The sequence below is a fragment of the Parambassis ranga genome, chromosome 10 (genome assembly GCF_900634625.1).
Source record: "Parambassis ranga chromosome 10, fParRan2.1, whole genome shotgun sequence".
NCBI classification, from domain to species: Eukaryota; Metazoa; Chordata; class Actinopteri; family Ambassidae; genus Parambassis; species Parambassis ranga.
In genome coordinates, this window is record NC_041031.1 from 20,942,513 (window position 1) to 20,968,438 (window position 25,926).

A 25,926-nucleotide genomic window follows, 5' to 3' on the forward strand; every position below is an offset into this window, starting at 1 on the left:
ATCGCCTTCTGCACGCCGCGACAACCTGCTGACGGCTCACACAGAAGCTGGACAGGCTGTCACTCACTGTAACAATTAGCTGTTATGGAAATTAGCAGCATGCGTATACAGAATAACTGAATAGCAATAAAGAGATAACTCAAATAAAAAGCACTTTAATTGAAAATAATCGTTGCTTTCCTCTCTAATTAAATTCAAAAATACAAATGATTGCATCCCCTGCAGTGTCTCTAATTTTAAACAAACTAATTTCTGAATGTTGAGGTCTAATGGGTGGAATATATTCTGTAATTTTAGTAATGCATCTTATCAAAAATGTATTTTTTCCATTAATTTCTGTGGAAAAGTTGACTTCTGCAGAGACACATTTCCTCTGTCTGGCAGCGGTAATTAATTTTGGTGCCTGGGACTCAGAAATGTGTCACCATCTCCCCCCCCGAACATTTTAATTTTCAGAGTTTCACCCTAGCATAAAACAAGATTCAGTCCCATGTTACTGCAAACGTGCTCAGCTTTTTTTGCAGAGAAGAGGACGTGCTGACGTCTGCAGAGAAACGCTGACCTCTAATGTGACATTCCTGTTGTTATTTTGCTGCAGGGCTGCCCCCAGTGTTCGGGCAAAAAGACTAACTTAGGAGTCAAGGGTTTGAGTCCCCCTGACACTGTGAGCTGTTTTGTTTTCACCCAATGTTACGTTTAGTTTTTAGTTGTGGTTGGATTTGGCTTTAAAAAACTAAGGTTAGGCGTTAAAGACCGGGTGAGGGGTTTGATAAAGATTATCTTAAAATGCTTCATAACAATAAACACACTCCTGTCACATGGTCGCCATTTTCAGCCTCGAGTCCCCGCCCCCATGAACCCCCATGACTGGACTGGGGTCTCTACAGTGTGACGAGCTGGTTCTCTTTACTTACAGCCATGTTTATGCTGGTTCCACTGAGGGACAGGACTTTATAATTCATTCTAGTCACGTCAGTACTCAGACAAACCAAAGGTGGAACCAGTTTGTTCCCTTTCAGTGAAAATATTCAGGACGCATCTATCATGTGCTGCTTCCTCATTTTAGGATGCTATAAAAGAATCATGTACTGATGGAGGTACTGACACACTAATGAACACACATAAGAATTGCATCATCACATCATTTCATCACAATGAATGAAATTTCTCATCTGCGTTTAATAAATGATTAAAATGTAATCAGGTAATCAACAAATTGTTCCACTGCTAATCCGTTCAAATCTGTTTTAATCACATCAGGCCGTGTATCATTCCCACTCTTCTTTCATCTCTGCTGCTTTTATCATTTAATTGGTTTGACTTAACCCTTTAGATCTGTTGGACTTTCATTGAATTTTCTGTCTCTGCTTTTTATGTTAGCAGAAAATGAAGTGTTTATGTAAAAATAATGTTAATTGATTAATCTGCTGCTTCACTGATAAATCTGTCAAAGTCTCCTAAAAGACGTATTTAAAGTGTTTCTGATCTGTGTGTGATGGTCCAGCACTGAGTCACACTGATGAAGCTCGGACTAATCCTCTTAGTCTAAGTGATGCTGTGTGTGTGTGTTGGTGTGTGTGTGTGTGTGTGTGTGTGTGTGTGTGTGTGTGTGTGTGTGTGTGTGTGTGTGTGTGTGTGTGTGTGTGTGTGTGTGTGTGTGTGTGTGTGTGTGTGTGTGTGTATTTGCAGAATAACACTGGTCCTGGCCTGTCCCATGGATCTGAAGAACTTCCCCATGGACGTCCAGACGTGCATCATGCAGCTGGAGAGCTGTGAGTAGCCACACACACACACACACACACCAGAGTGAGGGGTGTATCAGTCGATCAGTCACTGCAGCTGGCAGGGTGGGAGATATGATATAGATTTTTCTTTGTGGCCTTTTCATTCTCCGAAGAGACGTGAGAGGAATCAGAGAGAGATGAAGGCTGAAGTTCAAAGAGCTCAGCACTTCTACAGAGAAAGAACACTGCAGCGTTCACCGCCATCACACTCATGTTTGATATCAGCTCTGATTCCTCAGCATCAAATAGAAACAAGCTCTTTTTTTAACCCATAACAATCTTGTTTCGTCCTGATTTCTACATTTATGCGTTATTTTGTCCTCTTATTTACACGTGCAAACACAGGCCATGTGTAAACTGTAACAGTGACCTGGCTGACATGGCTTATATTGTATTTCTGCCCTTATTTTTCCAAAAGTCTGAGTCATACAGTGTCCCACAATCATGGTTCTTCTGATATTGACAGTCCAGACTATCTCCTTTACACACTTGTGAAATGAAAGGTCTCCTGCCAGCATTTTATGGAGAGATACTTGTAAAAACATCATCATTTCATCAGACAAATGATGAGTTTCCTATAAGAGCCAATATAAAAATGGGTAAATACAAGTATTGATAGGGGATCTGGATAGATTAATCACTAATGAAAAGTGATGGATGTGATATTTTCCTGAAATTATTCTCAAATGTTCAAGTCCTGCTTTATTTTCCTGTTACTTCTTTGTTGTGTCTTAACTTCTTCAGTACATATAATCATCAACACATGACCAGCTGGTCACCAGAAAACATGTGCTGAACTCACCCTCTAACCCCCTTAAAACTCTGCAGGGGGTGAACCCCTCACTGGGTGACTTTGCACACCGGCCAACCTTTAGAAAGATCATCTTCCTCCTCAGAGGAAGAGGACTGAACTAAACAAGCCAGAAGGTAATAAAACGGCCTGACCACCTGACCTCCTGCTCTCTCTGTCTCTCCTCGCCCCAGTCGGCTACACCATGAACGACCTCATATTCGAGTGGGATGAGAAGGGAGCCGTGCAGGTGGCCGACGGCCTGACGCTACCTCAGTTCATACTCAAAGAGGAGAAGGACCTGCGCTACTGCACCAAACACTACAACACAGGTGGGAGTCTGTTTATGTTTGCTTGTTTTGTTTTCACATTTCCATCTGTTGTCGTGAGTCATTAAAGTTTTTTTTGGAACATTGTGAAAAGCAAAATCTGCTCTGTTGCAACTAACATATATAATAGTTTCAATAATGAATGTAGTTTGTTCTTATTTTGGAAGAACGAAGTGTGGTTGTTTATATAACAGACCGTTGCTATGGATACGTCATTGCTCACAGCAGAGTACTAAATGCAGTAAATCTGATCTGCGTTAATGTTACAGATTTATACCTGTAGATAAATTCGATTACTGTGGTTGGTTATTGCTGAAGAACAGACCGTTGCTATGGATACTTGACTGTTGCTATAGATACCATTTTGATGCCAGGGGTGGACCAAGCCTGGTTAATTGTATTTTAAATCAGTGCTCAGTGTGAAATTATTAGAATCATCATTACTGAGTGTTTAAGTACCAGTTCAATCACTTACATGTGCTATCACCTCATTATTATTAGGTTGATTGTTGATTTAAAATTCCACATTAGTTGAGAGTAGTAGAAAAAACTAACTTATTAAACTTAGAAACTTTTCTCAGTGTTGCACAGCAACATTTCAGTTAATAAAATTTGGCATCTTGGCTCATACCTCGTCACTCCCACTCCCCGCTAAGGAAACGCCGAGCTTAGCACAGCAGGCAGAGAGCAGTCATACAGCCTAATGACTTCCTCCTCGGCGAGCCTGCAGCAGCACACTCACAGTAACATGCAGGCTTCAGTCAGACTGCTGCACACGTTGTGTACATAACAAATGTGACGCGGTGACACCTCCGCACTGCCCAGGTTTGACATCTTTACAGAACCAAACCCACCTCTGCCACCATGTTTATGTTCCCTGTTTCTTTCCCACCTGCTTCATTTTCGCATCTTTACTTTATCTGTCTCTGATAAAGAGGGAGAGAAATGGAAGGGATAGAAGAATATTATCTAAACTCAGACTAGGAAGGTGGTAGAAATTGTTTGCCTAGAGACGGTGCTGAAATACTGCATGAGTCAGACACAAGTGTGAAATATGGAAATAACAGTGGAATGGAAAACCACATATAGTTTTTTTCTTTTAGTGTCATGAAACTTTTTGGAGGAAAACATCGTAGCAGGCAAAGTTTGTTTCAGCAGCAAACTAAGACTGATTATCCCCCTTTTATGCACATTTTAAATCAGATTTTCTGCATTTTTTTGTAGAAATACAAACTTGAGTTCTCAGTGAGGTGATAATAAAAGTGACAAAAACCAAAATTAAATGTTTAACGTAAGATTCAGTCATATATCGAGATATAAGACGCATGTAAACACACCAAAACTGAAACCTGTGGCACTTTATTAACATTAATAAAATGTAGGTTGTAGTGCACAAAATGTGACGTAGCTGTACACTAGCACATGTTTTACTTAAATTGCTTAATGGAGGTGCTATATGACGTCATTGTGCTCCTCCTGTGGAGGGCCGGGGAGGGTGCAGAGATGTGTGACAGCCGGACAAATCAGAGGAAAGGATAGAACATATAAGATGAAAACTGCAATGTAGCAAGGGGAGGATGATGAGGAGGAAACAGGAAGAAAAGAGAACGACTTCATTATGTCACATATAAAGGAAGCAGCAGCAGGAAGCATATAAAGGAAGGCGACCGGCCGCCACGCTCTGTTTCTCCCTCCAGGTCCTCCAAGTGTGGCTGAAAACCATCTGTCCAGTCCACCAAGCCAGCCCACGATTCTTACACTCCACAGAAAACATGAATATTTGTGTCTTTATTTTCATTCATCTGCAGAATACAGATAATAAAAAAACGCATTTCAACAAAAACACAGTGACAAGACGAAGAAAATCCATTTCTGATGTGCCATTGGTGGAGTGTGTGTGTGTGTGTGGATGGCTGATTAGTTCAGATTCAGAGGCATCACTCACTGAGGTTGACGTCTGCTGTCGCCACTGAGGAGATGAACGATCCAACGCCAGACGAAAAGCCTTGACACAACTCAGCACTGACACACACACACACACTTTCAAATCCACATCCTCACACACACACATATATGCATACTCGGAGACAAAAAAAAATGATAATCCAGTTTTTGTCTCATATTTCCTTTTATGGTCTTTCCTGTTTGAAAAGTGATGCATTGATTACTCCTTTAAACCGCTTAAAGCTGAGAACAGCATAATTTAATGTATTAAGATTTTTATTAAACTTCTTATCTAAAGCTAAAATGAAATTAAGACGTTTATATCAGTCAAATCAATCATCATAAATCTGTATCAAACCAAACAGACCCTACATTATTTGTGTTGCCATGTCTTTGATATGCTTGACACAACAAGCTTTATTTAATTGATTATGATTTAGCATTTTTGGCAAAAATGATGTCATTAATAATTTTAATGTGTTAATATGTTCTGCCAACAAAAGCTCTGTACAAGCGAAACAAGCTAAAAGGTTTCGTAGACATTCTGCAGATTTTGTTCCTACATTCCATCTGAGAAGCAGACACAAATTCTTCAAGGACAGTTTACACACACACACACACACACACACACACACACACACACACACCCTTTTCCTCTATCTTTCTCTTCTTGTACTTCTTCTTTCTCATCTAATCTCCAGCCTATTACTCTGCAGCCATTCCTCTCCTCTGTGGCTGTGTGTAGCCTATGTATCTATGTATCTGTGTGTGTGTGTGTGTGTGTGTGTGTGTGTGTGGCTGGACGAGCATTCGCCTCGCTGCTTCCCAATCAAGCATTAAGAGGGAATTAAGGTGTCATTTCTCCTCAGATTTATTAGCTGCAGTTTATTGCGACTCAGAGACACAGAGAGCGTTTCTCTCTCTGTGTCTCTTTTCTTTATTCAACCACTGTTGTCATTCCACACACACAGACACACACAGAAAAGGCCCTGTTTGAAATACTAATTGCGTTGTTTCTGCTGCATTGCAGGGCGCTTTGTTTCCAGCTGACAGCATGTTTGTCGTATGTTTTGGTGTGAGAGTGTGTTAACATCCAGCTCCTCCCGTACAGCACACGTTGCATTCTCTCACCCTCTAATCGACACCTCTGCATGATAAACGGCGCACATTACGCTGGTCTGAGTTGTCCTCTGGTGGCACTCGCCAATGTTTACAGTCTTCCAGTGTAACCAGCAGATAACTGTTGAGCAGATAGCTGTCACTGTTTATAGCCTGAGACATCAGAGTGGAGCTGGAGTGCAGAGATGACACAATGTGGTGCTTTCTGACTGTTTACATGTTTAACTCATGTTGTAGATGGTAAAGAATTAAAAATGAAAACATTAGGACTTTGCTGGTTTTCTCCTAAGTCAGCTTTTGGCATCATATCTGTGACGCTGACGATTGTGTCCAACATTTTGCATTCAGTGCCACTGTACTGGTTCTTCATATTCCAATAAGTGTAATGTATATTTATACAGATCACTTCTATATCTGACCCTGAAACCAGTGATTTCCCTAAAATACAATCTTGTCTTGAGTTTAAAGTTTAGATGTTTCAAAGGGTTTTTGCTTCTGCTTGCTGCTTTTCCAAGTGGCTTCTTTAGTACTTGTAGTATTTGGTTGTGAGTTCAGATTTCTACTGATACTGCTCTAATCCATTTCTTTAGAATTCAGGTTTTTTTTTAATGTGGTAAACGTTGAATAAAGCCTCAGAAAGCCTTTTGTCATGTTGGCAGGCGAATTACGATCTCAGATTTCACCCTGTACCAGGCAGTAGACGTGTTTCTTTCCGGCTGTAAATTTTGAAATTTTGACATAATGTTTTATGTGTTTTTGAAGCCACCCTCAAGTGGCCAAGAGAGGAACTGCAGCACTTTCACCTTCCTCGAATTGGAGGTTTAAGCTCAGCCAGGCAGTATTTAGAAAATGAAAAACCCAGGAATTCTTAGATCAGGGTAAATTGCTTTGGGAGTTGTTTACATCTGAGTCTGGCCTGGTGATGGGAAGAGAGAGATTTGTTGCGCGCCAAAATTCTGTCACTCGTCTCTGATCCACTCAGTCTGTGGTAGTCCAGTTTGGCCCCACAGCTGTCCGCCTTCATTTTTTTTGTAATTTGTTTGATAGTTAATTGAGACAGACAGGAAATGGAGACACCAAGTGTCCCCAGCTGGAATCCAGTCTGGACATTTAATGGTTAATTGTAACTGCTGCGTCGCCAAAGCCCCTCAGAAGGTCGTCTGTAGACCTCTAAGACATTAAAAAGTCAGACCACATCCACAGCATAAGTAGCATATATGTCAGTTTACTCTTAGGTTCCAGTTATGTGTGTGTGTGTGTGTGTGTGTGCAGAAGCAAGTAGAACACACATACAGCCGTGCAGACACACACACACACACACACACACACACAGTGAGATATGGGCCTAGCTGAATAATTTCAATCTTCTTATCAGATGGAAAATATGGACAGCACTTAAAAGCTCTGAAGTGTATCACTGCTATAAATCAAGTCCAACCACATCGACTCCTCTTCCTCTTCCCTGCTGCTGCTGTCATTTTCTCCTCTCCTCTTTCCTCCTGTCTTCTCATATCTTCCTCTCCTCTCCTCCTCCTCCTCATCTCTCACATTTCCTGGACTTTCCTGCCGTCCTTTCTCACGTCACGTTCTTCCTCTCCAGTCTTTTGCAGTTAACTCTAATTGATGAGGGGGCCTTCCATTTATTGTCTTTGATTAAATGGATCGTCGGCCATCTTGCTCTCTGGCTCTCTTTCGGTTTATTACGAGACCTGGCATGCTCATTACATTACAGAGAGAGAATGAGGGGCATTTGTTACCATTGCTACAGTACTGCAATGTAAATAAACCCACTGCAGTGTGTTTTAATATAATTATCATTGTTGCAGTATTTCTTCATAAACATTGATTCTGTGAAGGGCATTCATACACATATATGCATTATGGTGGCGTAACTCGCGCTGCCTCCCAGTCTTAATAAAGGTGTGCTTGCCGTCTTCCATCCATCGTTCCCACTGCGCTTGCAACTTCACTTTGAAGGCCCTGTTTACACCAATGACCAGCGGTTGGAGTTCTTTTGTTAATCCTACAAGAATGATGGCAAGCTCCGAATTCATTTGCTTCACCTGGTTTTTCACAGTAGCGGTGAGATAGGCGTCCGTGGTGTTGCAGATCAACAGTGACAGTGATGGGTGTAAAACCATCCGGTATCTTTACATACACCTCTCTACGTCTCTGTGTCAGCAGGAAACGGTCCGACAGTCAATTAACAACATTTTTACAACAATTTTAGAGAAAATTCAAGGCTCTTAGGTGCGCCTTATAGTGCGGAAACTGTCATTCAGTAATTGGACCCATACAGCCACAATTCAGAATGCGCAGTCTGTAACTCAGGAGTCTGAGGTTCGAGCCCCCCGACACCACAAGCTGTTTTGATTTCACCTGCGGTTAAGTTTTGTTTTTAATCCCTTCAAAAAACTACTGGTTTAGCTCCAGTTACGTTTCATGATTACAATGAGTCTCTGTCTCCATGAACACTACTATTCCAACTGAGGCTAAAATACATTCTCCACTATTATAAGTGTTTACGTGCAACATCATTCTTTCTACATGTTTCTTTTACGTCTTCACTGACCTTCTGGAGGAGTTCAACTCTCTCTTGTTCTTTTTTTGTGGCATGAATTTTTACCTTCAAGCCTTAAAAACAGACTGTTTGGATCCGACAGGCAAGACAGTGTGTGTCACAGACTGTAGTTAAAATGTGCAAAGAATTCTCCCAAAACCTGACTAATATCAGCACATCTTGCAATTTGAAGTATATGCCTTTGACAGTTTATTTATTTCCACGTCAGATCAGGATGCTTGCAGCTACGGATCTGTTCCCACAGGAAGGGGAAGCTGAATGAACTGCAGGAAGGTCTGCCTGCTGGCTATTATTGTGATGTGTACATGATGCAATCTGACAGCTGTGATTTTAAAAACATGCAATAGTTCAGTGTTTCTGTGATGGTAAATGGAGTTTCAACACATATGGACAGAGTTACATAAAAATTAACCTCTGAAGCTCCATTTTTACTTTTGTCTTCTTGGCCTCATAACTTTGTATTGTGGCATGTTATATTACAGTAGCATACATATTCAAATGGTCCATCACATGTGCGTGTGAAGATGTCTCTATTCCATAAATAAGTGCCTTAAAATGTGTTGAAGCTGGAGCAGATGGGGGTGCAGGTCCTGACTCTTTCCCTCCTAATCTCTCCTCTCTTTTTTGATTATTTTATATTTTTTTGTACCACACACATGCTGCGAGCGTCAACATCCACAGTTACTCTCCCTTCACAGCTTCACAAGGACTAACAGTGCTTCTGGCACACCACAACAGAGGGAGGCACACATCAGCCCCAACAACACAGTGTGTGCAGAGTACTGGCACAAGAATGCAACAGAGTCCAGAGGAGCAAAGTGTCACAACGAGGGGGCAAAATGATTCATGAATGACCAAAGAAAGGGAGGAGAGGGAGTCTTCCACACCTCCTCTCACTGACCGAAAAATCCAAAACCTCCTCCTGTGTGTCTGTATTCAAATATTCAGCATGTTGGGCTTCATTTGGTATTCGCCGAGCCCGAGTGTGTCTGTCGGATTTTCCGCCCCTGACTTACACTTTGGCTCGCCGCGAGTAGCTGAAGGGAGATGACATTTTGTCTCAGAGCTGTCATCTTCAGTCCTTGTGTTTCTCTCTCTCTCTCTCTCTAGCTCTTGCTCTCCCCCCTCTGTCTGTGTCACGCCTTTAATTCCGGCCTCTGTCTCACCTGTTTTTCCAGGAGACGTGTCAGTGTTTAGACAATGCGTCCCTTTTCAAATCAAGAAAATGGAAAATTCCGACTGGCTTCTTCACCACTAATGGAAATGCAGACGCCTCAGGGAATCTGATGAAAAGAACATTATGCTTTTAAGTTTAAACATCAACCTGTGTTATTAGCACTGTTTCCTGTGTTCTGCAAATTCAATCATTTTTAAATGAGATATCCGTGCTGCAAAACAGGACACCTACCGAGACACAATGATTGCATATAAAGCTCAGAAGCTCAAATATTATGAGCCATCTCATTACAAGATAATGCAATATAAATTGTTCTTTTTAAACATTAGATCAGAATACTTTTTATGCACTTTGTAGTTTAACTCATGATTTTTTTTTACCCTCCAGGTAAATTCACCTGTATCGAGGCTCGCTTCCACCTGGAGCGTCAGATGGGCTACTACCTGATCCAGATGTACATCCCCTCGCTGCTCATCGTCATCTTGTCCTGGGTCTCCTTCTGGATCAACATGGATGCTGCGCCCGCCCGGGTGGGATTGGGCATCACCACTGTGCTGACCATGACCACTCAGAGCTCTGGTTCCAGAGCCTCCCTGCCCAAGGTTAGGACACATTTAAACGCACTGTTTCACATTAGATTTATCTGGACTTCTTTTCTTTAAAATCACAAAAATATGTTATATATATATATATATAGAAAAAAAAGGCAAACGTCTTCAGATGGTTCAGTTTCTTTTTGTATGAATTAATATTTAAAAAAAATAAAGGAGAAGGGGAAGAATATAGATGGAAAAGACGAAGCAGAGAGAGGCACCAGAGGGATGGAGAATGTACTTTTCATTGAGGAATTAATGTTTGAGTGGAGGGACAATGAGCAGCGGACAGACAGCGGGATGAGAGAAAGTAGAGAATAAATATTTAACAAAAGAATGTTCAAGGAGACAAAGACATAAAAAAAAAATACCAAGAGGAATCTTTTCCTGTCGGGGATTTCCGGATTAAAAAAGCGGTCAGGTTTTGCGTGAGCTAGTAGGATTGCATAATTATGTCCAGGGAAGCTGTAATCCCCAACACACACGCACACACAAAGACACACACACACACACACTCTGTTTGTTGACATTAGGTGCTTCATGCGCTCTAAAAATTGAACAAGTGAACCGTGATTCCTCTGCAGTTCAGCTGTCACAATAATGATCGCACAGCGCAGCTGAGCTTAGGTGGGCATATACTGCAGACGCACACACATATGGCTCCTCTCACATGCCACTTCCTCACCGTGTTACACGCAGCAAAGATGGAAAAAGACACATTTTTTGTGGGCCTACACAGAAGCTAGCATCTCTCAGGTTCCCTGAGGAAAAGCTAAAAGGATTCTGACTCTGTATTATTGCAGAAAATAAACAAAAGTTTATGATGCTTACAGGGTTTGTTCATCAGGATTCACTAATGAACACTACTTTATTATTTTTGAAGCCATAACGCTCTCACCAGAGGGAGAAGGCCTCTATGCTGCAGCATGGTCACATGGTCTTGCTGACGTTTGTAGTCCCATTTAGGCACTAAACTCTCCTGACTCTCAGGCATCTAACCATATACCCATCACAAGAATAAATAAATAACAAGGACGGGCAAGGAACAGGTGTACTATAATGGAACATTAAACTGATACATCTCAGAAATCAGGCGATGGCTTTACAGCTTTACAAGCCATGGACTGAAAAATGAGCTTGACCAGCTCTCTCTTGAATCACATCAACACCAACACACACTGCATGTTGTTGACCGTATGGATCATTTCTTGGTTTGATTGATGATGTGGCCAAGACAATAATGAGTTCTGTGGCTGGACTACAAACATGGCTGCACAATCTACCCCATCACACACGGCTCTTTTTGCGCTGCTCTCTCAGCGCTTGCATCATGACAGCCCCTAATCAGTGTGAAGCGGTAACCATGGTAACATTATAATGTAAACTTTTATTGCTTAGCCTAGGGAGTGTTCAGTCAGTTACGTCAGTCTGTCTGGTTTTAGCTCAGTGACTGGCTAGCTGTGACCCTCCACCTCTTCTTCTTTGGTCCTTTGAAGCGTGAGCGTCAGTAACATCACCTTCAAAGCTGCAGCTCTGGTCAGTTTGTCTGTCAGAAGCTGTCAGCGTCACGCAGGACACGACCGGGCAGGATTAGCATAGCTCGCTTTCACTTCATCCACCCGGTAACCCAGCCAAAGGCTTGTCAGTCTCATGCAGCACTTATATATATCGGCTATTCTAACCCTCCTCTGTCCTGAAAAAAAAAACAGTTTTGCAAAAAAACATCGCAGGGGAAAGTTAGAAAGCAGCAAATTGGCAGAAAAACGAAAAGAACACCAGGAAATAAACAGTTTACAGAAATGATGTCCAACAATTTGGACTCTCCGTCTGCTTCATTTAGCTCATTTAATGGTCTGTTTTCCCAGAGTCAGGCATGAAGGAGAGTTTATTTTGTGTCAGGCACATGGAAGAGAGGCGGTTTAAAGGCATGCTTCACATATTTAAGAATTTAAGGAAAAACTCGTCTTTATGTTGACGTGAAAAAAACGTGAAATAAAATGACAGAGGATCGCCTCTCTGTTCCTTCTCTTTGCATCTCTGCCTGGATGACCATCAGCAAGGAAACCAGCTGACTGTTCAGGCCTCAGCGGGTCTCAGCAGCTCTGGGGCTAACGTCGCTCGGGCATCGGAAGATAAATGTTTTCATAAGCAGGCGCAAACGAGAGCGAATTACAGCGAGGCCGATAAGCACTGTGTGTTTGTGTAAAGTGATCCAAAGTCATAGTTTAATTGGATTTTAAACGCCTGATTGTGTGATTTTTTTTCTCTGCTCTCCCTGTGAGAGAACAGGAGGATCTCCCTCTCTGCACTGTGGTGTAATTGCGTGTGGAGATGTGGAGAGTTGTAATGACAGGCCGGGGCGAATGCTGTTGAATAATGGTACTTGGCGGGCAGATAGCAATCAGACAATGATCCAACCAGACTTCATTTAGCCCTTATTATCCGGACAGTCCTTACTGTGTCGTTCTTTCTTCATCCTTACTCATGTTGTGTGAAAACTGAGGCCATTTGTAGGGTTTTGTGTTTAAAGAGGGGTCAGTAATTTAAATGGACTTTGTACAATAAAAAAAATGTGCAGCAAAGAAGAAAATGTGAGAAACTACAGCTCCACTGCAGCTATTTGAGTGGTTAAAGGACGATTTGGGCAGGAAAATATGATTTAATTTTATTTTTTAACTCTTGATTTGTCTTTATATAAAGGGCCACTTATATTAGAGGCTTCATCTGAGTCTGCCTAACTTCCATGTTCATCCAAATATGGAAATTATCCAGTTGTTTTTGTACAAGGCTGCTTATTATACCATGGAGGGGATAGACCATAGACTGTATTGAACCCAAAAGATAACATTCACATACTTTTAGAAAAAAAGACGCCATCTTGGAGCTAGAGTCTGCGCTTTAGAGGTCAAGAGGTGAAGCTGCATCACTGCTGTTCCACCCAAACACTCGACTTCTTCCATGTCGAGCCAGCAGCTCGGCCATTTTGTTGTTTGGAGACCACGACATGACCTTCTCCTTGTTTGGGCAACAATTGCTATTAAAATAAGAATGTGGCGGTCACATGGTTTATGATCTATTCTGCAGCCAACCACCAGATGTTTTGACTGATTACTTCCTGTCTCCCAACCTTCAGGTGTCCTATGTAAAAGCCATCGACATCTGGATGGCCGTGTGTCTGCTGTTTGTGTTCTCGGCCCTGCTGGAGTACGCCGCCGTAAACTTCATCGCCCGCCAACACAAGGAGCTGCTGCGCTTCAGACGGAGGCGACGACACATGAAGGTGAACACATGCACAGTACAATCAGACGTTTACATTCAGATTATCCTTCCCAGCTAAGGCTGTCATTTGCCAGACGATTTTATCCACATGTGACCAAGGTGATTGTGAATCACAGCGACTTTTGGTGCAACAAAGATGGATACTAGTCCCTCATATCTGCCCTTTACATTCAGTTTAAAACAGTGTGAGAGGTCAGTTTGCAGAGGAGATGTGTGAAGAGAAAGCAGCTATAAAAAGGTGTGCAGTCAAACAGTGAGTCCCATTTTGTCGTCTCCAAGCACCAAACACTTTAATGTGGTACCACAGGTGCAATTTAGGTTGAGCAGTTGAGAGAACAGCAGTCTGGATAAAAATCCCTGCTCCCCTCCGTCCTCCTGAAAAATTCACTCTCTTTGATATTAGCTGCGCAGAAACATGTAGCATCAATGTTTCATGGGCGGAGCGCTGAGAATGATGACAGGCCGAGCCGCTGAGCAAACGCTGGGAGGGCTCAGGATGGACTCACAATGTTAGGAGAAGAGAAAACCAATCAACAGATCAATATGTCGATCCGCAGCCTAATAATACAACAAAGCCTGAAGGCATTGTCGTCATCTATTCCCTTTTCTCTTTTGTTCTGCTGATGCTATTTTAGCAGGAAGGATCCACAATGTAACGTTTAAACCGTCGACTGTATGTACAGATGGACAACATGGCTGCTTCGCCCCCATTTTTTACAAAAGTGAGACCAAAAAATCTGAAAAGGTGCCGCCATGTTGGAAAAAAAAAACATGGGGGCGCCATCTGGAAGCCAGTGTCTGTACAGTAGAGCAGTGAAGCTGCACCATTACTGTTCCACCCACCACCCACCATCTGAACACAGATCAGGGTGATAAAATCTACCAAGCCAGCTTACTTCTGGGAACTGTCACGTCATCCATCTTTATACGCAGTCTATGGTTCAACCGAGTAGTGCCAAGGCTCAGTCACTGTTTTATGGGCAGCTCGTAAATACATTCTGAGACATGGTGGTGCAAAAATATTAGCACATCCCATGGGTTAGGGAGGACACAGATAGTTTATGACGCATTTTTTTGGTTTGCCTAAAAAATACGATGTCAGAATGTTTGATGTTGTGTCGTAGGTCAGGTCCTGGTGACAGAAATGTTCACTTTACACTCCCATTGGATGTAGTAGACTCAGGACTTGCTAGTCTGCTAAAGGGGGGACAGAGAAGACAACAATGTGACACAAATACAGGAAATGAGGTCATTGTTTAGTCCGCCGGTAGCTAAGTATGAAGTGCAAGGCATGGCCGTACGTATTGCTTCTGTAGTGATCATCACTTGTGTGTTACTTTCCATGATGCATTGTGGGATACATCAAGAGCACTGTACGGGGGTTTGGTGATATCACGATATGTTCGGACGGCACTACAACCTGCCGAACACTCTATGTAGGGCACTATGCAGTGAGCAGGAGGTGATTTAGGACACAGTCGTCATGTGACAGGTGAAGAAGAATCAGAGCTCCACATGTGAGTCAAGTGTGTTAATCCACCACTGAAAATAATCCCAAGCAAACTGACTTTCTCCCCATTTGAGGAAGTGTCATTAAATCTCTAATGTTTGCTTTTATATGGAATTACATGTGACAAAATGTAAAATAGATAAAAGCTCCTCTGGACGTGGAAGAGAAAGAAACTTGATGTGGGGAGTTTGTTTTTTCATCAAACAGTAAGACGTTTTGTTTTTATGTATTTTATATATCTGCAGAGCATTTTAGGATTATCACATCAAGTTTTGACATGACTGTGAAAAAGACAAAGCAGTTCATCCCTGGAGAACAGTTAAGATGAATCAGAGCATTTTTTTTTTCCTGATCTCGAGTTTCTTTTGGTTGGTTTTGTTTTTGAAGCATTTAATCAACCAATTCAGTGAGTCAGGTTGGATTTATCAGCGGCAGGCTGCTGTATTGAATAAGGAGTAAAGCTGTCAGGCCCGCGGGGAATATGGAGGAGCTGGTTGATTGTAAAATTGGTGGTTTGCGTGGGAGGAGGGCAGGAAAATGCAAACGCCCACAAGAAATGCAACAATGAGCCTGCAGTAAACAATCCATACTGTGTGTGTGTGTGCGTGTGTGTGTGCCACAGAGAGAGAGGGAGATTGTATCCATACAGCCGGAGAACATGCATGGGTGCGTTCGTGAGTGCCATCGTGCGTTTCGGTGTTGCAGGGCGTGTGTTCGTGCTGGCCGTGACTAGCGCTGCTTGAATGAGTCTGACATGTTTAAGTGTATGAGCACAATCATGCATTCCCTTATTTATGAGATCTCAGGTCCCCCACGAGGGCGATGAAGGTGATGAAGTTTCTGCCATGTGAGGACACGGTGCTACAGGCTGCAGAAAGTATTGACTTGCTGATGATTAATTGATTCCTTTACTAAATTATTAACCACCACTTATTGATGGCAAACACAGGACTTTTAAGAGCTCGTCCTGTGTGTGTGTGTGTGTGTGCCTGTGATTAATTCAGCAATTTGATGATTTGTAGTTTTGAACAGTTTTTATAGGTCTATGGTTTAATCCCCCTGACACCGCAAGCTGTTTTCAGACTAATTGGTGCTAGGCAGGGTCAGCTGGTGGAGTCCACATGCTTCTGAAGTAGAAATTTAAAAAATGACAGGAAGTCTAATTTACATAAATTAGATTGGTTTATGTAAATTAGACTTGTAATTTACAAACGTAAGTAAGGTACGGTGAAAAACGCCCATTTCCCCTGTTCCACAGTTGATGTGTGGATCCTGCAGGTACAGTTTATAATCTAAAAATACACTAGATGAGGTATCAGCTGAGTGACTCTGTGCGTGATTGTCTTTGGGATTGCTTTTATTACTGCTCCCACCTGTATCTGATTCTTCTGCTGTGGAGTTTCGATTAAATTTTCATCCATTATACACTGATGTTTCCTCTCCATCTAACACCTCCGTCGTTAGCTTGATTGCCTGACGTTGTTACAAGTCCATGCATTTTTCAGCATTGTGTGAAAAGGCAGAAGTAACTGGTTAAGTGTGTATTCACATCCATTTCTGCTACATGTTACAGATAGAAAATCTCTGAATAAGTCAAGCGGTGTGAAAAAAAAAAAGAAGTCAGTCGCCTGACTTCACCTTTTTTGTGTTTTTTTTGTGACCACATGACACAAAGCCTCTCAGTCTGATACAAATCACGTTACGTAAGAACCTGGATTCACCTGTTTTAGCTTAAAAACAGCAATAAGGATAAAAATGCTGTCAGTAAGACCTCTGCGGAACAGCCGAGACCTTCATTAACAAAATTACGTAACAGACCGATGGCCCAAATTCACCTCCTGCAGGAGCAGAAATAAACTGTGTGATAAAAAAATATATGCAAAAGGTTCAGTGTGCCAGATGTGGGTCAATCCTGAGCCCGCGGCCCTTTTCACTCCCTCTCTCCTTACTGCTGTTGGGGTGAGAGGGGGGTGGAGAGGTTTACAAACAGAGAGAGAGAGAGAGAGAGTTGGGGTTTGTGTCTGATTCCTGTGAAAGTGCAGCGGCAGCCGGACTGCTAATCTACCTCTTCACCTACCACCACGACTCAGGGGATTGGGGATTACAACAATGGGATTTAGGATTTATAGTTTTTTTTATAATATATATATTCTCTCGAACTCCACTCGCAGCCCCCCCCCCCCCACGCTCCATGCTTTTATTGATTTTTGTGGAAGTGAGAATAAATCTATCTGCTGTCATAAAACACACATCAGCTGTTTTCTATCGGATCTTTTCATGTTGTTCTATTTAGGCTTCATTAGATTTGTTTCAAACATTTGCTTTCTAGTTATTGGAGAAAGGCTTTTAATCCAGATGTATGTCTGTAAATTACATAACCAGATGGATTTGGTCTATTTGCCCTGAATAGGGTTTCTGCTGCAGTTTATTCATCACTCCAGCAGGTCAGATTCCTCTCTGCATCCTTCTCAGTGATGTGGAGGTCAAGTGATGTGAACTCCTGACAAATGTTAAACCTTTTAGTGATTGAAGTGATACTTCGAAACTAAAAAAAAAATGGGACTGGTCATAAATCCTGACTCTCCTATAGCAGAAAGGTACCAGAGGAACAAAAGGTAGTCATACTACATCACCCAGAATGCACTGGACTGGTTGTTAGGCCTCATGTCACATTTCAAACCAGGAAAATGTGACATGAGGTTGATATTTCAGCCCTTGAAAACATAACGTGCATGCGTCTTTCTGAAGCTGCATCTCTGTTTGTTTATGGGGGCAGGACTTGTCGCCACGGTAACCGGAAGTGGCATCGACAGGGACAGTTGTACTAGTAAAATGTGGTCTGCTCTGCTGTGCTGCTTGTACCACCTCCCTACCTCCCTACCTCGGGCTTTTGTTCAGTAACCACATGTCATCTCTGGGCATGTTTCATCGACCAAATGTGGCTTTTTTCATGAGGATGTGTTGAAACGGGGAATTCTAGGGCCTAAAAGGCTGCTTCAAAACAAGTTTCCCTTAAAGCACATATGAGTGGTGGAATAGTTATTCAGACATCATGCCTGCAGTCAAATATATTCTGTGTTTAATTCTTATTCTACAATTTCAGTGTTATAAAGAGTAGTTTTATATGTTAAATAACGACCCTTCCATAAAGTGGCAGGTTAGTGTTGCATCTCAGCCGTACTTAGCTAAATGTATTTTCCACTTCCTCATCTCATCGCTCAACCCAAACAGCTGCAAACATTAAGCGGCTTTTCTTCATCTCAGCCTCACCTTTCCAAAAGTACAAGGACTTCTGAGGACAAGGAGAAAACAGAGAGGAATCGGAGGTATTTGCATTTAAGCAGGATTTTGGAGAAACGTTTGCATAATTTGTGGGAATAATTCAAAAGTGTGGAACCGTTTTAAATTCAGGTCCTGTGGTCTTTTTTATTTTTATTTTAACCATAATAGAAGAAAATGATTTAGATCATTGGTGAAACCCCACAGACAGAGAGAGAGAGAGAGAGAGAGAGAGAGAGCCAGTCCTTGGGCATTCTTAATTAACCTCTCTGGCCAGTCCTTCTAATGTGAGTCTAATGTGATCTACAGTCCTCCATTACGGCTCTGAGAGGCTATCAGTCAGGGTCCAGCTCACTGCGGAGGAAAGTGTCACTGCTGGCGCGGCAGCTAGTCGCTGAGGTCAGCTCGGTTTTTACCAAAAACAACAGAAGAAGAAAGAAGAAAACAGAAACATGTAGCAGAAACATTAACTCAGGGTTTGGTTTAATATTTAAACAACCGACATTTTTAACACACCCTCAGGTACTGAGGAGTGATTTTGACTCATTCTAAGTGCAACATCTGCAGCAATTTATCCAAAGTCAGCTGTGTTAAAAAAAAAAAGGTGTCTGAAGACACCTTCAACAAGCCAGCATGGTGCTCAACTGAGCAACCGGTGTGTTTAGTTTAACCTTGGCACAAAAGGTGTGACTGCAGTTGGTTTCTGTCCTGACAGCTACAGTGTCGGAACTTTGGCTTCTCAGATTTTATAATAAGACAACTATAAAATTGGTAAAACACTGCAGCACCAACATGTCCTACAAGTGACTCATGTTAGTAAAAACACGCTCCTTCATAATGAGTGTGTATGTATGCATGTTTGGTAAAACTCAGTAGTGTGAGTATTCGCCTGCCTGGGTGTGTGTTTGTGTGGACATGTAAATAATTCCCTATATGGAAGAAAATTAACAAATGAGAAACTTCAATCTCTGCGTCCACATTGTGGACATTTTTTTTTTACCAGCATGGTTAGTGCACAGCTTCAATTTTCTTTGGTAATTGTTGTACAATGGTATGTATTGGATTAGAGCAGAGTGTCCCTGGAGGGGGTTTTGTTTACTCCCATAATGGCTGCAGCAGTGATGAATAGCTAGGAGGTGCAGCTGAGTACAGCTGGAAGTTTCTATAATCTGAGTGAACAATGTCCTCCAGGGTTTTATGGCTTTTATGCAACTGTTGGGATGCATGGAAAACGCTCTCTGAAGGGCTCATATACAATGAAAGAAAGGAGATTTCTTGAAGCTTGTCAGGGAATCGTCACTGAAATGTGTCTGATGTGTCGTAATTAAAGCTGCAGCACCGGCCTTGCTGATTTGTGTCCGTCGTTGCAGTGCAAGCAGATGCAGCAGTTGGAGTATAGTCCCAGCTGTGCTGATTTCTGTGCTTTCTGATCCGATAATTTATCAATTCGTTAGTGACACTGATAGTCCAGGGAAGGAAGGAGCAGGAGCATTTAGACTGAAGCTACCTGCTTCAGAGGGCTGTCTAATTAGAAAGACAGAACGAGGGGCCTTCAAATACACTGCAGCCCTGTGAGAGCAGGGAGAGGGAGGGAGGGAGGCCGGGCGCCCAAGCAGAGAGACATCCCCCCCTGCTGGGGCAGCGTGGCAACTGCACAGGGATCAGATCAATAGCGCCACACATCCTTGAAGGATAGGCCCGCCTGGCAGCGACTCACTTGTTTAACAGACGAGCTCTTCAGATTGAAAAGAAGAGAGGAATCAAAGGGAAGTGGAACATTACTGCGGCTCGCCTCCATTTCTGAGGCTCAGCAGCACAGAATGCAAATTAGTATTATTTTTTTTAACCATGACAGGCTTTGGGTATAATAAATCTTTTTTTTTTGAGGATTTATCCATCAAATGTTACTGCTGTGTTTTAAATCCCAGATACCACCCAGGATCATAGAGGACATTAAAGCACATTTCAATCATCCTGAGGGCAGAATCCTGATGGCTGTCCTCCTCCTCTCTGTCACCTCAACAACACGAGGACAGACAGAGAGCCTGCAGACGCTGCCTCTTCCCCTGCAGCCGACTCTGTTTTTGGCTCGGCCTTCTGGGAAGATGTAGACTTGGAGAAGTGGCCTCTGGGACTTGACCTTCCCTCACATCTGCTGACGCCGTCCCACTGTTTACAGAGCCTTATTAAAAGGGGGACAGACCTTCTGATTGATCGGCCGTAATCAGCTCGTTAGCCGTGATTAGGTGTTTTTCAGAAGAGGTGGGCTGGGGTGGGGGGTGTTAGATGCTCGACATGTTCGCTGGTTCGCTCTAAATGCCTTGATCTCACAGGCTGTTCGGCAGCTTTGAGAACAAAGGGAGATAAGAGAGTGCAGGGATTAGAAGGCCTAAAGAAGCGCAGTGAGAGTGATCAGCGATCTCCGAGGGCTGAAGTCCAGATTGACAGGTCGACAGTCGAGCAGCGTGCAGCACTCTCTGTGTGAGTCCTGATTAATACAGCATGTATTCCACATTTGTACCGATGACCAAATTACCATATTACCTGGCAGGTTTTTACTTTAATATCCATATTTATGTGCCTCCCAGTTGGCCAAGAAAACGCTTTGACCTCTTGCCCTTATTATAGTCTTAAAAGCTACTGGATTAGAGCAAACATGAATTTTCATCAGGCTCTCTGTGTTGTTACAAGGATAAAAGGCTGATCTTTTGGACATGAGGTCATCCAGGATGCTGTAACGTCAAATCGGAAGTCCTGTTGAGCTGATTTTACCCAAAAAGGCCCTTGTGTTCATGTAATTAAAGCAAGATTACTGCGAGTATTATTATTTTTATTCAGCATGTTTACACAAACATTGTAAGTAAGCACAGAAGGAATACGTAATGATTGACCTACATACAGAACCTGTTCTTACTCAAAGGCTCATTAAATACGTGCAGAAGGAGACAGAGGAACAGTTCTGTACTTTAGTGTCATCATACAAAGTCAAAACATGACCTGTGGGGTTGATCTGCTTCTCCACCAGTGAGGAGAAGTAACTAGGACCCCAATCACACTGGGGAAATCAATCTGGCTACAGCAGGATTAGTATCCAGATATATCAAGATAGTTTTTTTCCAGGCGGATTGGCTCAAATGTGGCTCAGGTCTGAACGCAAATGCGGCTAGCAAATTCCGCTAGTGATACTTCTGGTTCACGGGGACAGTGTCCGGGTCACGTACAAAAGCCGTATGTAAACAACCATCGAACTACGACATCTTTGGCCCGACTTTATTTTCGACAAGGCTACAAAGGAATAAGATGCTTTTGAAACCGAAAAAAAAAACTAAAGAACAAGCGACACGGGACAAAAAAAACGCACGACGCATGCACACACGCGGTCCTACCACGGCCTTAACGGACTCTGTATATTACGAGGCGCCACCTAGCGGTTTGGAGGACAACAAACAAGCCGGATTAAGCCGGATTGAGCGCAGACACGTGTGTGTGATTCCAGATTTGAAAATAGGTCTGAACGTATCCAGCTTAAAGGCTATTTAACGGGATTCTCTCCCACTCTAGCTGGATTGACTTTCTCCAGTGTGAACGGGGCCTAACAATGAGTTAATGTAAGCCACCACACAGAGCTGTTGTTCTATGAATTAAAGTGTCACGTCTCAGTGAAAACAGGGACATGGACTAGAAGCCAGGTCCCCCGGTGAGCAGAGGTCATATATCATATATTGTGCTTCATCAGGGTACCATTTGTGGCTAGCTCTGCTTCTCGTTACAGTCATGATTTAGGCCTTCTTTTTGGCTCTAATTAGCTTCATGCTAATGTCTGAATCAAAACGCAAACAGAAAATATGTTTAAGATTAAAATTAAGTCAAACATTCAGTAGTTTGGGCTCTGAATGTTTCTTAAGGGTGGTGAATGTCCATGTTTTCTTGATGTCCAGCCTGCGTTAAAGGCTAAACATACCCCTGCATTACGCTGAGGTGAACTCTAATTGACATGAAAAATTCAAAAGTCAGAATTGTGGAAGGGAAGCTAAAAGGTGGCGTGGCTTTCCTTGATTCAGATCAAATGGTGGAACAGAAAGAAAAAGAGGAGCGAGGAAAGAACAGAGCAGATCATGTGGATAATCATTCCAGGTCAGCGGCTTGATAAGCAAGAGACATAACACACCACGCTTTAATGCAGGCAGGGACTCCAGTGGAAACAAGCGGAGGGGAGCCAGAAAAGCAGGGACGGACCACTGAAGGCAGGAGAGGCTGCAGCATTGATCATTTTCTGTAACTATTAATCACCTCCACTCAGGACTTACGTTATCTTAACACAGATACACATTCTGACAGGCCGCCACGGCAACCGCAACAAACATGACGTGGAGCTAATTAGAGCAGCAGAGGAGGGTTGTCAAACCGAGGAAAATGTCGGACTTTTTCTCTCCTCTTAATAATGTAAAATATAAAATCGTAGTACATCATCGTCATGCTGCTGAAACACAGACAAGAGGTGCAACAGAGCCAAGCAGTCAGTTATTTTGCAGATAAAATCAAATCTGAGTTGCAGAATCCAATCGCAAGTGGTCAGTAAAGATGAGAATCCTCAGGTGTGAAGTCTGATGTAGACCTGAACCACCTCTAAACCACAGATTAGAAGGAAAAGGTGCACTAAAGGAACTTTTTTCTCGTTGACTTTCCTCCTAGCAGCTCACTGCTGACATATTGATACTGAAACATCAAATGACCTTAATCGAGGAGACAGGCGGAGGAGGCTGGAGGACGGTCTGAGATGAATCCTCCAGAAAATGGATCAGCAAAGGCAAATTTATAATATATTTCCTTCCACGCCGCTTGGCTGGAATTGCTTCTTAGGGGAAATCATAAAGCGGAACGCAAGCCAAGAAATTCCTCCTCCGGCCTCTTTCGGGAGAGACTGATGCCGGTGATAGTTGGGGCTGACACCTCTCGGAACCGTGTTTTATGTAAATGCGGGTCTCTAAAACAAGTATCCAAGGGTAATATTTGCAGAGGGGACAGCGGGGAATAGCAGGCCCGACACAGTCCGCTTTCTGCTTCCTGCTAATCTGCTCGATTAATCACATCAGCAGAGGCACAGATATAAATGCTTCAATCGCCAGATGAAAGCATGATGGATGAGCGAGCTAAGAGGTCCTCTTGCTCCCTCGTTCTCCTCCCTCCATCCCTGCAGCTCCTTCCTACAGATGGATTTAGTTCATGTTTTTACATTATTCTGCTCCTCTTTTTTTTACAGTTTCTATCATTGCATTCATCTGTGCCTTATTTATTTCATATCTTTGCTTTTTTTGTTAATTTTTCTTTCCATTATCACAACTTTAACCTTCATCGTAACTCTCTTCCATCCATGTTTTATCCAAAGGCACACTGTTTATTTTAATATGTCTTGATTTCATTATTTTATATTAGAAATGATGTAAGGGATGTCTGTTAATATAATGTATAATTATTTCACTTTGGTGTGTGGACACGTTTTAACCGCAGTTCCCCTCATGTCCTCTAGGGGTTAGCTTCAAAAGCCAAGAGTTTTGGTTCAGGTATGGGCTAAGAGGCACAAAAAAATCCTCCTTGTGCAGCAGATAACACATCCCGACGAAAATAGTCATCGCATTTTGTCGATAATACGCCCACCGGATACAACACATGGTTTCACAAGTTTTTGCTAATGGACGCCTTGCCCAACGTCATAGGGACGACACCACCAGCTGTTTTGTTTTCACTTGCTCTTAGCTTTAGTTTTTGCTTTTTAATCACCACTTGACATGAAAAAACTATTGGTTGCGATTTACAGGGAAATCTGGTCGTCATGTAGAGATGTCGCCAGAAACATACGCTCACATTCTCCTTTCAAGGACTGAAATATTGACCTCATGTTCTAGGCTGACTACAGACTGTGTAAATAGGGCTGGTGATTGTCCTCCCTCCTCTCCTGGTCTTTGGGCCGCCTCTTCATGGCCATGAAGATGTATCGGCAGCTTTATTGAAAGGTGATGCAGAAAGGGCACCACCTTTATCCATCTGTGCACCTCCACATACCTGCTCCCTGCCGTGTTCATGGAGGATTTATTTGTAAATGTAATGAATCACCTGCGTCATCCTTGGACGTTTTTTTTATGCCCTGATCAGTGTCTGCAGGCTGCAGCACTGCTTCCTCACTCCTTTTTATTGTTCTCCTCATCTTCCTCCCTCCACCCTTTTTTTTTTCTTCTCATTGCGCCTCCTCCTCACGTCCCTCCACCCTCCACATTAATCACATGGCAGGGAGAATAAAGCAGAGCATCTGTAATAGTTTAGCAGCGTCACTGAAGGACGGGCAGAGGTCGGCTAGCATCACGGCTAATGTGGAGACACCCTCTGTGTGTGTGTGTGTGTGTATTAACAGTAATAGATGACTTAGCGTGCATGCAAGGACAGAACAGGGACATGGGACGCTAAAAATGGATCGCACCTTGGTGGTCTAACACACACACACACATGACTGCTGCACATGCTACAAGGCCTCTGCTGGCTGCTTCTGCTCTGTGTGATTTGATTTGAGGTGTGTTTTTATCCCTTTGTCTGCCATTTGTATGGACTGATATCTGTGAATTGGCACATGCATTATTTATTTGGCCTTTCTGGTCCAACTAAAGAGGCCATCTGTTTTTTTTGTTTTTTTTTTTGTTCATGCTGCTGTCGCTGCAGTGGTTTTGCGTCACTCTGGCTCTCTGACTGCCAGCCGTTCCTCCTGATCCTGATTTTTTCTTACCCAGAGTGCACTGGAATGATTCTTTGCTGATAGCCTACCACACCGCCGTGGCCTGGAGGGAACACGAGTCGCATTCATGCATGAGTTCCCATCTTTTATCAGAAATTTTCAGCCCAAACAAAGACAACTTTTAATCATCTGGGAGCCTTTTGTCAGCTAATTTTTAATTTCATGGGTGTTGTTTTAACTTTGAAGGGCACTTTGGAGTGTTTGCTAGTTTAGTTTCCACACACACACACACACACACACACACACACACACACACACACAGTCTCTCTCTGCCCATGTCAATGTTTGTGTTGTAGTCCCTGAACTAGATAAGGAAGTCATTGTGTCTCCTGTAATGAAAAAGGCAGGCTACCGGTGCAGATAGGCTTTTCAATATCTCACCGTCCTCGGGTGAAAACGCACATGTCGTAACCTTGAGCACGGTGCACGTCAATCAGTGCTATCCATTCAGCCACGCCAATGCACACTCCCTTTGACAGAGGGAGATAAACACACTCGGTGTCCAGCTTCAGTTGGTGTTGATGACTTCTAAGGGGAGAGTGATCGATGATGACCTCATAATTTATGAATCCACCATGTCTGTGTCGCCCACCTGTTCGTATAGTGTAAACTCGAGTGAATCTATCACAGAGACTGATCCATGCCTCGTCCTGTGTGAGCTATTAATGTCAGAATGTTTATCGGCAAGTACAATACAATGTGGGGAGGACTGTGATCAGTTTATTACATAGAGCGGTCACAAAAATTTTTTTTTTTTAGA

The 25,926-nt window shown here is 42.8% G+C and overlaps 1 protein-coding gene across 2 annotated transcripts in view; it reads left to right on the forward strand.

The window, feature by feature from the left end:
• The window catches only part of glra1 (glycine receptor, alpha 1), an 84,014-nt gene that overhangs the window by 56,441 nt on the left and 1,647 nt on the right, over window positions 1-25,926 (forward strand). For both annotated transcript variants that reach the window (XM_028416107.1, XM_028416108.1), the window contains 4 exons: window positions 1,690-1,772; window positions 2,769-2,906; window positions 10,112-10,326; window positions 13,451-13,597. In XM_028416107.1, coding sequence (XP_028271908.1) covers window positions 1,690-1,772; window positions 2,769-2,906; window positions 10,112-10,326; window positions 13,451-13,597 — 583 coding nt within the window. The remainder of the gene's footprint in view (window positions 1-1,689; window positions 1,773-2,768; window positions 2,907-10,111; window positions 10,327-13,450; window positions 13,598-25,926) is intronic.